At 35.7% G+C, this 13,698-nt stretch overlaps 2 protein-coding genes across 2 annotated transcripts; one reads left to right on the top strand and one right to left on the bottom strand.

Annotated features, from left to right (window-relative positions):
• The first annotated feature begins 709 nt into the window (after positions 1-709).
• LOC129898830 (uncharacterized) lies at positions 710-8,734 on the top strand. Its single transcript, XM_055973518.1, has 7 exons — positions 710-1,075; positions 3,689-3,779; positions 4,932-5,047; positions 5,448-5,507; positions 5,590-5,655; positions 7,980-8,179; positions 8,261-8,734. Exons 1-6 carry the CDS (start codon positions 1,019-1,021, stop codon positions 8,169-8,171), a joined length of 582 nt encoding a protein of 193 aa, XP_055829493.1. The 5' UTR covers positions 710-1,018; the 3' UTR covers positions 8,172-8,179; positions 8,261-8,734.
• Positions 8,735-9,165: 431 nt separating this feature from the next.
• On the bottom strand, positions 9,166-12,944 carry LOC129898829 (uncharacterized). The gene is made up of 5 exons (XM_055973516.1): positions 12,631-12,944; positions 11,173-11,791; positions 10,877-11,083; positions 9,652-10,727; positions 9,166-9,539 (listed from the first exon to the last, which is right to left on the bottom strand). The coding sequence occupies exons 1-5, from the start codon at positions 12,742-12,744 to the stop codon at positions 9,489-9,491; spliced, it is 2,067 nt and encodes a 688-aa protein (XP_055829491.1). The 5' UTR covers positions 12,745-12,944; the 3' UTR covers positions 9,166-9,488.
• Between the last annotated feature and the right edge of the window lie 754 nt (positions 12,945-13,698).

Genomic DNA, 13,698 nt, shown 5'->3' on the forward strand with positions numbered 1-13,698 from the left:
AATTGATAACTTGATAGAAAATAAATCTAAACTATTATTGAATCGTTAAACTAAATAACTCATTATTGATACTTCAATAATAATTTTTTAGTTTGAATTATTGATTTTTTCTCTTAGATTTTGAACAATCCTGAACTATTGTAATAATAGTAGTATTAAGAAATGAATATATATCTCAATTGTATATTGAGAAATGAATATATATATCTCAATCATATGACTTTGTATTAGTATTAACTAGTAGGGATGGACATTCAGTTTTTCGATTTGGTTTTGACAAATTTCAATCCGGTTCTTCGATGTTTGATTTTTAAAAAGTGTGCACTTGATATCGAACTAAACTAATTTGGTTTGATTTGATTTTTTGATTTTCTGATATTTATGGCCACTCATACTTACTAGCATTATTTACTCGAGGTAAATAAGGCTTTAGTTTGATAAGAGGAATAAAGGATTATAAATTTTAAAATGAATTTATCTCATATTTAGCTAAAGATAAAATTACATAATAATTTATCTCAAAATTAATTATTCGAAAATAAATTATTGTGTTATTTTATCGGATGATTTTATAAATAAAAATTGGTCCCACGGATTAAAAAAAAGCACAATATTTCAACTTTCCAAGTTTGAAGTATTCCATTTCGGGGACTAAAAGATGAAAAAGAAACCAAAGAAAGAGTTGATCCATAGAATTCCCAGTATTTGCAACTTCCAAAGTATTCCATTTCCAGGGCTAAAAACAATGGAATCAAAGGGGAATATAAACTTCTTTTTTTTTCAATAAATAAATAAAAAATAAAAGAAGAAGAGAAAAACGAAGGCAAAACAACGCTACCTTCTCTTCTTCATTTCTTCTTTTTTTTTAAAAGTAATTCTCAAATAAGTTTGTCAGATCACCAAATTATAGTAAGCGTATTAGCTTCTCCAACTTGGATCGTCATCGTACACTCTCCAATTTCATCTGATTCGCTTTTGGAGAAACGAGTGAAGAAGAAGAAGAAGGAGAAAAGGCGTAATGGGACAAGCCTTTCGCAAGCTATTTGATACTTTCTTCGGCAACTCTGAGATGAGGGTATACCCCTTTCTTTTTTCCTTACTATTTTTGTATGTTTATATCTTGTTGGAAATGATCAATTATGATTTTGCCAATTTGAGTTTGTGGGGTTTCTTCTTAGCTCATTGAAGATGATGGGTTTCACTTTTCTTGGTAAAGGGGTTAGAGGAAGGGGATGTCTACTTAATTTACATTTGAATTTTTTGGTCCATTTAAAAAAAAAAATGTAAACTTTAAATGAACTTTTGATCCGGGTCTAGTTAAGAGACAATAAATTCGTCTGTTACCTTAATTAAGAATCTTGTCTACCTTTAGTAGTTTTAACTCTCACCTTAATTAAGATTCTTGTCTGGGTAAGCAATTCAGGGGTAGGAGTTGGGGAAATCTTACACCTTGTTTGGATGGCTGTTACCGTTGTATTGTATTGTATTATATTGTTTGTTTAAATACAATGTTTGTTTTGATTGTTACTTAAATTCTATTGTATCGTATTGTTTAAATCCATCTTTAGTTAACGACGAAAAGGCCCATTTTATGTAACAATTGATTTGTGTGATCGTGTTATTACCTTAATATTTTCTTCTCATTTTTTGTCTTTATTTTTTATTTAATAATTATATTTCATCTTTTACCCTAGTTTTTCATAGAAGCTCTACTCCGTACACTACTTTTCTTGTAATTTTATCATTCAAATCATGAATGCGTGACATTATGTTACAATAGAGAATGATACGATTTATCCCAGTACTATATTCATTAAAACAATACAGTACGATACAATATAATACAATGCAATACGATACATTATGAAACAATACGTAACAACCATCCAAACAAAGTGTTAGTAGCTCAGTTGGTTGGCTAACTGGATTTTCACCTTGTTGGTGGCTATCTGAACTAATCCCCTCTCCTATTTTCCCTTCCCCTATTCCCAATTTGTTTCTTAATAAAAGGGATAGTAGTTACAAGTAGTTGTGAAGGTTTCTTATTTTTTTTTTTAATCTTTCGGTACAATGTAAAGGTTTCTTCTGATTATTGATCTGAATATCATCCATTATTTTAAGATCTTCTGTTCCGAAGGTTTGAAGATGAGTTCCTCCATTCCCTTACTATTTAACAGCTTCCACTCTACTATTTCTTTTTTGGTCATTCCTGAGTGGATTCTAGTGCTTGAAGTATTAAATCTAAAGTATATAACACCCACACCCTGGCTATATACTTTTGAGGAAATTGAGTTAAAGTATAAAGATGTTTGAGGTTGTTGAGGACTGAATGTGATATGCAGGGTTGAATTTAGCTTTAAAGCTTCTTCCTGCAGCTTACGGCAAAAATATTAGTCCTGGGTTTTCAAAGTTAATTGTATATTGTGATTTAACTGTCTTGTATGGGCTTCTTTGAACTGTCTATCATATTTAGAGTACACCAACCTATGAAATGATCTGTTCGTTGTATGTGAGTTGAAGAACTTGGGGTTGACTTCTTTGTGTATCTTTAATCTTACTATTGAGGGTTAAGGTTGCCATTGTTGGAGCACATTGAGTAAATAGTACATAGAGAATAAAATTATATAAAGATGCCTTAACAGAATTGTCTGTTGGAAACAGATACAGGATGCTATCATTACAAATGACAATTCTGACCTTTAATTTTGGTCAATTTCCATTTATCAAGATCAGTGGTCACTCTTTTCTTCATTTGCACATTACTGTTTTCTTCCTTTTGGCGCACTGCTGTTAGTGGTAGTTCTTGTGCATAAGTGCAGTTGCTAAGGTTGCTTCCTTTACGGCTTCACTGTAACTAATGTTTCAACTTGGTCTTGTAATTCACTTAGTTGATCTATATTGTTTGTTTCCTCTAAGTAGTAAATTGATTTCATCAAAATTGGAAACAATAAATACTGAAGCTATTTCAGGAAGATCAGGTGAAAATAAGCTAAAAGTACCCATTCATTTCCTATGTAGGTGGGATAAAAAAGTAAAACCCTATTCCCTTCAATGTCATTCCTTCTCCTCTAGGATTCCAGTTTCCTCATTGTGCAGAATGCCAGCTACCCAGTGGCTTGATATTGCTCAGGGACCTGCCAGTTCAACGAAGGGCCTCTAAAGCAGGCGGGGTTTAACTTGCAAAGAGCCTAAAATGGCCATCTTTAGATCAGTAGAGCCCTTCAATGTGTCAGAGATCATCTCATTTTTTCCATCATCCTTATTTTTATCTTTTCAAATAGGTAATCATCATAAATTTATATGAAGTACTAGCTCACATAAATCATGTCTGCCATATGTTTTTAGTCTACTAATGCAGTGCCCACAGTGTCCACATTACTGACAGCATAGGGAGGGGCTTGGGGAATGGAATGGAAGGTTTCTTGGAGGAAAAACCATTTTGCTTCTGCAATGACTTTTTGTCTCCTCTATAATGAAAATTATTACTACAAATGGTTAGATTGTTGTAGCAGGTTTACGTAAGAAGTGATGCTTATTTCTTATCATCCATCCTGCTTTATAGGCCATTGCCTTCTGTTCACTGCACACCTTTTGTCTCTCATTATTTTCTTAGCAGATTCTCTTCTCGTTTGTGTAATTAATTATCTTTATACCTTTCTGCTGTGTTTTTATCATTTGGTTGGCATAGGTTGTGATGCTAGGACTGGATGCAGCTGGGAAAACAACTATTTTGTACAAGCTGCATATAGGAGAAGTTCTGTCCACAGTTCCTACTATTGGTATGCTGTTGCTATAAATTCTCGCTCGCGGTTGTGTGGCACTTTGACTTTAAAAGTGTTTTGTTGGAGCTTCAGTTCTGAATCTTCTTTCATTGATATTGTTCTTGACTTGACTATCTTTTTTTTTTCAATTACTTGATGCTTGATGAATTTGAAGTTTCAACTAACTGCAATATAACCTATCAATGTACTTATAAAAGAAGACCTGTCAATGTCATAGGTAAAACTTTAAAAAAAAACACCAAGATCTAAAAGATATGGTAGCTTTTTGAGCACCCTACATAGCTAATAGGGGGTTGTTTCCTTATATAATCAGAATGTAGATCCGAATATCACTTAATTATGCTGTATTTTGGCAACAAAATGCTTTACTTATTAAATAAATAAATAATGGATAGGTTATTAATGAATTATGAGAGAAAATGGAAATATGGCATTACCTACGATAGGGTTGATGTAATTGGATGCATGGTAACATATGCCGAGTAGTGTTGATTCTGCACTGTTCTAATAAGTGGATCCTTATTACCAGAAGAACCACATGTACAAATTTTTGTTTGAGAAGTATTCTTAGTTCATTGAAAAGATTGTGTCAACACTTGTTAGAAAGAAGGTATTTTGATAGTCCATGCTAGAGTTAGTTAAAAGCTTCATCAACCAAATCATTTTTTTTCTAATGACAATGGAACCCACAACCGCTATCCTTTGGCTGCGCACAGGGTAAACCCCGCTCTGTGCAATAGTTCACAAACTATACAAGAGAGGTAAACCTCACTAGGCAAGCCCGTGCGACGAGCTCGAACCAGAAGGCCAACCCCTGTTGTCGCAGGCAAGGGGTTTCGAACTTGAGACCTCCATTGTGGAAGTCCCAAGCCAAACCATCTGAGCCACCCCGAAGGGTCAAATCATTTTTTTTCTTTCTAATTCTCTGACTGAAAATAAGTCCTTTCTTTTCTTCCTATATTTGAGGCCATCACATAGGATCACATTATAGTGGTTGCAGAAGGCACAAATTTGGATTCTCGAATATTGCAATGGAAATTCCTTTCTGTTTGGAATATTGCAAAGTTGTACAGAAATGAGTATTGAACACCCATGAAACCAAGTGATGCCTGTATATGTAATACCTGGTTGTATGTGCATGGCATGCAGGTTTCAATGTAGAAAAAGTGCAGTACAAGAATGTTGTTTTTACTGTGTGGGACGTCGGTGGACAAGAGAAATTAAGGCCACTCTGGAGGCATTATTTCAATAACACAGATGGACTGGTAACTACATATATAAATTAGATTGTATCTATGTCTATTACTACGTATCTACTGTTGATTTTAATTTTCATATCATTAGATGCCATAGGGAAAGATGAATTTTCCCTCTTTACTTGTAGAAGAAAAAGGTGAATTTCCCCCCTTCTTCTTTTCAATAGGTGGTATTACCTAAAAGCTGAAAAGGAAGCTTAATTCCTGAAGGGTCATAAGGTATTTTAAATGAAAAAATGTGTGAGCGTGATATACCATATGAACCATCATTACTGAATGCGTAAGTCAACTTCCATGTGAAAAACCAAACCTACATTTTCCCTTTTATGTGAACTGCTGTAACTGCTTGCACATCCGTCTCTATAAAATGGAGACTATATCTGTTTACTAAGTGCTTTACTGTATACAGATTTACGTTGTTGACTCTTTGGATCGAGAGAGAATCGGAAATGCAAAGCAAGAGTTTCAGGTTCTGTTTTTGAACTTTTATCTCTCTGTCTCAGGTACAATGGTCACTTACCTACTGAAATCTCATTCTTAATGTGTTTCAGGCTATCATCAGAGATCCATTTATGCTTAATGCTGTCATCTTGGTTTTTGCTAACAAGCAGGACATGGTAAGTTTGTGAAATCAGTGGGTTTATGCATCAACAAAATGCATTTAGTTGCTTGTTATCTATTTTCTCTCTTTAAGCACTGTTGAAGGATACACTGCTAAATTAATCCAAGACAATAGATACTCAAAGATTTTGACTTTCTTAGTGCTGCAAAAAAGTTACCTTTTTTTCCGAAAAAAAACAAAAGATACTCAAAGATTTTGAGATCTTATTGTGCTTATTATCAGATCCTATGTCCTGGCCTTTGTAAGCTTTGACATGCTGTTTTATTTATTGAACTTCCCTGTGGTGATCCACAGCTGATGCTTGGTGTATTCTGGTACTTGATTAGTGAAAACAAATTGGTGTGGGGGAGTCCGTATCTCATCAGGTAGATGCTCATGTTGTTTTACCTCACCGAAGCATTCTAATTCAAAAAGAACCAAGGAACAGGCACACCTCCTTCCTTTCACTTTCTCCCTTTCCACAATCGGAACAACTTCTTTTCCCTTATCTTTCTTCCTTTCCACCAAAACCTTCCAAAAGTAGACCGTCTGAACAATTGAATCAGTTGGGGTACTTAAATGCAGAAATCCAGTCATTCAGATTCCATATTTTAGGATACTTGTATGATAGATAAAAATGTAGCACATGGAACTAGAATAGGATGAGCGCTACAACAGTGTTATGCAATCATGGGTCCCACGTAAAGTGAAATGTCAGTTCTATGAAATGGTTGCGAGACTAACTTCTTTTTTGGGGAGTGAACGTTCAGCCACGAAGGTCTTAACATATTCATAAAATAAATCTTGTTGGAATAAAGGTTTAATTGTTGTCAGGAGTGTTTCTAATATGGTTTGAGACTTCTGTAGATATAATTGTGAGAGAATCTTAAGCTTTAGAAAACCCGTCATTGTTGCCAGAAGTCCTTTATGTTTGATTAAAGTTGTGTAGGCCTATATAGCGATAAGCGTGGATTTAGAGAACCTCTAATTTTCCAAAAAGACAAATTATTTAGTATTAGAATGAAATGTGTTCGATTTTCTCTTGTTTACTGATAAAAGAAAAGATTGAAATGGATTTGATTAAAACATGGTTGATATAAACAATTCATATAGTTGAAGCCAACTGGTTTTGGGGTTGAAGAATAGTTGATTGACTAGTAGGCAACAAACTACCTATGCTTATCCAAAGGGAAAGGTGCCAAGGGTTATGGCCTACTGGAATTTTTCCATCAAGAAATAAGGTTGTGATAGGAACGCAACTTGGCCCTTACAAGAGCAGAATTGTTGTCTTTTTGCACCCTACACAAATAATATGGACAAACTAGTATAGATTCCGAACCTCCCCAAACCCCACTTGTAGGATTACACTGGGTATGTTGTTGTAGTCCAAGTATGACCATGAACTATAGCAATAAGATGATGCGCAGGTAACAAAGCAAACAGAGGTGAATACTAATGGATTATCTTTGCAGGATTAAGAAAATGTGTTGCAGCTGCTTTTCCCTCAATAAGAACACGAAAGTGATTTGTAACCGAAAGCTATTGAGTAATTAAACCTCTTGGTAACTGCAGGAAATCCTAAACTAGTGAAAGGAGCGTGACCCAAAAGTCTTTTACTGTGCTAGTAATACTCAAAATTTGACTACAATGGTGCAGAGCCATCACACTTGGATCTTGTCTTCCAGCTGCCCTATGTGCTGCACTAAGTTCTGTTTGTCAGAGTTGGTTTTACCAAGATTGATGCCTAAAGCTTACGAATGCTATTATAGTGTATTTTGCTATTATTATGTGTTCCCTCTTATTTATGTTTTGGAAATTGTGTGATATCCTGATAAAAAAAATAAATTCTGATTTCTCAATCATGAGCTTTCCATCTCACACCATAACCTGCATCTTAATTTTATTATGTGAGTGGTCTCTGTTTCTGTCACTTTTCTCTTGCATTGTGACTTCTGAGTAAAATGTGCTTGGTAGGCGGAGTAAAAGAAGGATGGTTGTCATTTACCTTTAGTCCTCTCTTCTTTCTTTTTTCTTTTGGTTGGGCGGATAAATGTCCCCCTTTTGGCCTTCTCATGTTGTTAGGAAATGAAATTGGAGGGGCTTTTGCCCATCAATATCAGTTCTCTATCTAAAAGAATGTGGGAATGAGGCAAATCTTTTTAAGCCTCTCCTAATCGTTCCAAGCAATATAAAAAGAAGTGCACACACATACATAGAACTTAATATATTGTAAAAGAAGCAAATCAAATTTCCCCTCTATCCCTTTGCCATTTTCTCCTTGTGTTAGGTAGATATTTTATCATCTTGAACCTTTTTGTTTTTTTCCTAATTTTGGTCCAGAAAGGAGCAATGACTCCAATGGAAGTGTGTGAAGGCCTCGGTCTTTATGATCTTAAAAACCGAAAATGGCATATACAAGGTGCATGTGCTCTTAAAGGGGATGGTCTATATGAGGGACTAGACTGGTTATCGAGCACCCTGAAAGATCTCAAGGCCGCTGGGTACTCTTCAGTGGGCACTTCAGCCTTCTGATTGATCAGGTCTACAACTTGGCTTTTATGTCTTCAGGATTGTTGCAGTCATCCCTAACCTGTTGATCTAACTTTAATTTGCTTTTGCAGGCTTACTAAGAAGTACCTATTTTGAGGGACAAAGCTGAATACCCTGCCGTCTGTAAATTAAAACGCCTGAACTCTCATCAAAACTTGTTCTTTTGGGTCTGTGCTTTTATGCAGTGGAATCCTAATCTAGGGTGAAAGCTTGATTTTTGATTCTGCTGTATGCTGAAATGCGAGCCTTGCAATTGGTCTTCCCCGTACACGAGAATTGTGTCTGTTGATACCTACTGTAGTATTTTAAGTATGTATCCTTCCATGTGAAATAGGTGATTAATGATCTCCATACAAGCATGCCAAACCGATGATCGATCCACCCTGCTTCATGAAAAGTTTGTCCCTAGATGTATCTTATCATTCCCGTTTTGGCCTCTAAGCATGTGTTCTTGTGGAACAGTTTATCTACAAGGAAACATATGGTATCAACTGAGACAATTGTCTTTCTACTTTTATGAAAAGAGGAGTCCTTTTTCTCTTCCACTAAGGTTTATAATCCCATTATGCTTTTTCCATATACCTGAAAATCAACATATTTCAATTGTGTTGCTTTGGCAGTATTCATTGAAATGATGTTTCTGGAAATATTCACTTGACCACTTGAAGGGTGCTTAAATCTTGATGAAAGCGCTTTAGAGCAAGGTATCAAAACATTAACTTTTCATGTACTACGTACAACTTGAAGAGGGGCGACACAAACACGAAGTGCAACTGAGAAATTATATATTTTGCCTTTGGCAATTAGTTTCTTGAACCTTTTAGAGGAGTTGTTTTTAGGATCGAGCTTCTGTGGACATCTTTTTCCATCCTTCCCACTTTCTTTCTTATTGAGTTACAAATGCATAAAAGTTGCTTTAGCAATGTAATGTTTAATTTTTGCCAAAAATTAAAAGGGAAGCTACATATTGCAACTGTTAAGAGGGTGCCAAATTCTTTATTCTTTTTATCAAAGATCAATCATCACAAGTAGTTTGAGAGAGGCTAGATAGATTGACAGAGAATAATTCAGGTGAATTGAAGAGATATCTGGTGGATTCATCATCATATGAGTAATTTTTAGTTGTTCATACAAGTATTGAAAAAGTAACTCAAGGAATACAAAAACTAGTAGCAAAAGTAGCAAATCAAGAGGTTTGCAAGGCTGATCATCTTCCATCTTCATTCCGCTCAAAGGTTCACTTAATGGCAGGCGGAGTGGTCTGCCCCTATAATGAGCTTCAATTTTCGTTTTCACTGGTCAAACGGTGTTGTCTGGAACCTTTTGCAAGGCTGATCTTGAGTTTACTGCCTGTGAATAGAAAAAACACATCAATTATACTACTCCACATTTAAACATCTACAACCACAGGTGAAAGAGGAACACACAAATTAAAAAGAATGTTAGCTGCTCTTGTTCTTACCTCCTTTCCACTAGGATCTTTTGAGATCTTTAGATCTTTCAACATTTTTGTAAGCTTCCTCAAGCTTAAATTTTGCAAGTTATTGCCAGCAGTGCCTTTGCTTTCTTTCATACAAACCAAGTTTTCCTTGTTATCTGAAACAAGTATCAGTCCTATGCTTGTCACTGCTGATGAATTCTCAAGTGGTGTCTGAGTGGTGAGTTCTGAATTTGTGCTTGCCAAGTCAGAAGGATTTTGCATAGGATCCAGTGCCAAAGTGAAGACCGGTTCTGGGGCAGCATCAGGAATGAGAGGCAAGGGCAGAAGACTATGAGCTGCACTCTCCACAGTAGCCTCAGCATAATCAACTTCAGAGTCTTCCATGGATTCTTCATCTCCAGCAATTTCCAGAGCATCAGCTGGTGCATCCATGTCAGCCTCGGTACAATCAACATCATATTCTTCCATGGATTCTTCTCGTCCAGCAACTTCCAGAGAATCAGCTGGTGCATCCACGTTAGCCTCAGTACAATCAACATCATATTCTTCCGTGGGTTCTTCTCCAGCTTCTAGAGAAGCGTCATATTCTTTCATGGGTTCTTCTCCAGCATCTTCCATGTTAGTCAGACACTTCTGCTGACTTCCACTCACCTTAGCCTCCACCTTACCGTTGAATTGCTCGAACAAATTCACCTCAAGAAAATCTATGTTAGCTTGCATGTTAGTCACACACTTCTGCTGACTTGCACGCCCCTTAGCCTCGACCTCACCATTGGATTGCCCAGGCAAATTCACCTCATGAAAATCTATGTTACTGTTTGGATTGACACTTACAGGTTGTTCTCCAATCAACTCTTGTTTTCCTGCAACATCAGAATCAAAATGATCTCCTTCTTCCTCATCATTTTCTGCCATAAAATCAGATGTATCACCACAATGGGGCTCATCCTGCCCACTAGGCTGCTTGGTGATATCTGAATTACTCTTGGTATCATCACCCAAGTTCTGGCTTTTCTTCTGATAATCTTTTTCCTTTTTAACTTCCGCAACAATTTCAGATTCTTCCATGGGTTCTTCTCCAAAAATTTCTTCAGATCCTAAAAATAATTTCATTTAATGATCACAAAGTATTGCATAGGATATCATACAACAGAGATGGTGATAAGACAGTTGATACAAAAAGTACACAGAACACCATCTTCCATTTTCTCAAAATTTTCTACCCTGAGAACAGAGCAATACGTACCATTGTTATTGTGACCAAGTGCTGCTTCCTCTGAGCCGTCTTTTGCTTTTGTATCTAAAGCAACAACTTCCAGATCATTAGCACTGTCTTGTTGAACACCATCTTCCATGTCTATTTCATTTTGTACCAAGGTACTTAAATCTTGACCTGACACGGTATCTGAATCGTTCTTGATGTCCAAACTCTCGGATGATTTCAAATCAATAACTGTAGCATAGTTGCCAGTCAGATCTGAGACCAAGTCATGTACATGAAAAAGAAGGAGGTTAAGGATTACATGAGCTTGCGGACATTACCATTTTTGTCTAATTCTTCAGTCTTGTGAGCAGAATGCAGCTCAGAGTTCACCTCCAAACTTTCATCAGTTTCTTCAGAAACTGCATCAAACGTAAGTGTTCCTGACTTTTCATCCTCTTGTGTGCTTGATTCCTGCATAGGTTTCCCAGATAACCTCACTGATCGACGAGTGCTGTACACTTGCCTAACTGAACTCTTTGCCTTCACTTCCTTTCTTTGGCTAGTGAGAGCAGCTGCTGGTGTCTTTGGAACATATTTCTTTTCTTCTTCAACCTGATCCCCAATTTTCTCTTTTGGTTCACATTCCTTCATGGCAGATTCCAGCTTTGCACGAACTGAAGTCGTTGCAGCCCTCCTTCTGGTAGTTGGCAATGCAGGAGTCTCATGCATATCATTTTTGGCTTCATCAATCTCTCTTACCACCGTTCCTCTCGTTCTGCAGTGACTCCTAGTCGAGGTCTGCAAAGTTTCTGAGTCATGTTTGATTGTCTTTCGTTGTGTAGTTCGGCGACCAGTCTGAGGTACACTTGTTAATGCTTCTGACTTTCCAGGGGATTCCATGGATGAGTTTGCACCATCAGATTCACATGCTTTCAAGACCTCTTCAATACCATCAACCTGCATATAAAAACATTTCTGAATTTCCTTTCTGATGTACAATGTCAATGTACTATTAGGTAAATATGTTATAACCAGCTATAGGAATCTAGCTGTGGAGGTATTAGGTGGTTCACACAATCCAACAAACAGGAATGAGTTTTAGTACAGAAATTAGAGATGGCGAATCCACAGCTTAATAATGATAAAATCAATTAATTATTCGACAGTCCACAGCTTTCCTCACATTCTCAATTATCTGAAAGTTAAGGGTCAATGCCCACAAAATATAAGCTGGAAAAAACTTGGTATCATAGAGGTGACTGCAAGTGAAATGAAGTAAACCGATCTACATATCGATCCAACCAAAAAATATTTGCAGATCGAATCAGATACCGATATTCCTCTTCCCATTGTAACCATTTGAATTGCTGCTTATTTAATTTATTTTAGATAAACTCAACAGTCGTTTTGAATGAAAAAAGCTTACAAATTCGAGAGAGGTGTAAGTAAGTGAACCGATTAACATATCGATCCAATAGAAAAAATTAATCGCAGACCGAATCAGATACAGATATTCCTCTTCATAGTGTAACCATTTGAAATGCTGCTTATTTTATTTTCATTTTAAACAAACTCAATAATGATTTTGATTTGACAAAACTTGAAAACTCGAGAGAGGTGACTGCAAGTGAGGTAAACCGAATCGATCCAACAACAAAAAATATTGGCAGATACCGGTAACTCCCTTCCTACTGTAACCATTAGAAATGCTACTTATTTCATTTTTCATTTCAAACAAACTCATCAATTCTACAACACAGGAACCGAGTTAACAGATTTTGATTTAAAAAACTTACAAACTCGAGAGATTGAAGAGCATCAGCCATGGCGACATTGGTCATGTTAGCTGGGATTTTGTTCTTCTTGCAAATAGCTTGCAATTCTCTCCTTGTGAGGCTGTGGAAATCCATCTCTGCTGCTGAAATGAAACAGGAAATCGATCTATGGGCGGGGGATGAGGGATTTATGAGCTGCACTTGGATTGACAATGATGAGAAAAAGGAGGGATATATATACTTGTGTGGGTGAGGAGAAAGAACCCCTTGTCAAATGTGACCGTTGGAGCGGAAATTCAAATTATTTTGAACTTTGGGCTGCAAAGAGAAACCCTAAGCCTCTCAATAATAGGGCCTTGGTGTAATGTTTTAGAAGAAGCCCACATATAATTGTCTCTATTTATCACCTGCTAAACTTGAATAATTTCCCTTTTGGGGGGTTTTATGTTTGTTCTAAATAAATAAAAAGAGATTACTTATTTATCATTTTCCTTTTCTTTAGTCTATTAAGTATATAAGTGGTACAAAATAATCCTTGAATTTCTTTTATTATTTTGACAAATATGAACACATCTTTTAAAATCTAAATCTTGAGGATCATTATTTCTTTATATGCTTGTTAAGTTAAAGTGAGTCATATTTTTATACCGTTTCTAATATATGTCAAATTTTAAATATGATTTGAAAAGTTGTTTGACATTATTTTTTTAGCACGTGAGAAAATTCTATGAAATATTTCTTTCTATTTTATTAATACTAAGTATAAGATAAATTTCAAAATGCTTAAATGATCTTTTATTTTTTTTTTCAATTTATTGGGATGTACCTAAATTAATCATCACAATTAAGAAAAGTTTTCAGAAAAAAAAAGGAATTTTATTGTGTTGTCCTTAAATTATGTCACACTTCTATGAAGAGAAATTTGTTTCTTCAATTCTTCTTATCATCAAGTATTATAGTATTTCTATATACTACTCGCTTGGAATTCTAATAAGTTAACATTTTCTTTAGAAGTTCTATAATAATAACTAATTATACATTTAACTGCCGAATAAAAAAAATTAAGGAAGCATCATATAGAATGTCAAA

The sequence above is a fragment of the Solanum dulcamara genome, chromosome 8 (assembly GCF_947179165.1).
Source record: "Solanum dulcamara chromosome 8, daSolDulc1.2, whole genome shotgun sequence".
NCBI classification, from domain to species: domain Eukaryota; kingdom Viridiplantae; phylum Streptophyta; class Magnoliopsida; order Solanales; family Solanaceae; genus Solanum; species Solanum dulcamara.

What these genes read in the sequence shown, in the direction of transcription:
- LOC129898830 (XM_055973518.1), top strand. Translation starts at nt 1,019, where the DNA reads ATGGGACAAGCCTTTCGCAAGCTATTTGATACTTTCTTCGGCAACTCT. An exon ending in TCGGCAACTCTGAGATGAGG is followed by an intron (nt 1,076 to 3,688) that starts GTATACCCCTTT and finishes TGGTTGGCATAG; the next exon opens with GTTGTGATGCTAGGACTGGA. An exon ending in TCAATAACACAGATGGACTG is followed by an intron (nt 5,048 to 5,447) that starts GTAACTACATAT and finishes TACTGTATACAG; the next exon opens with ATTTACGTTGTTGACTCTTT.
- LOC129898829 (XM_055973516.1), bottom strand. Translation starts at nt 12,744, where the DNA reads ATGGATTTCCACAGCCTCACAAGGAGAGAATTGCAAGCTATTTGCAAG. An exon ending in CTCTTCAATCTCTCGAGTTT is followed by an intron (nt 11,792 to 12,630) that starts GTAAGTTTTTTA and finishes TTTTATATGCAG; the next exon opens with GTTGATGGTATTGAAGAGGT. An exon ending in TGAAGAATTAGACAAAAATG is followed by an intron (nt 11,084 to 11,172) that starts GTAATGTCCGCA and finishes ACTATGCTACAG; the next exon opens with TTATTGATTTGAAATCATCC.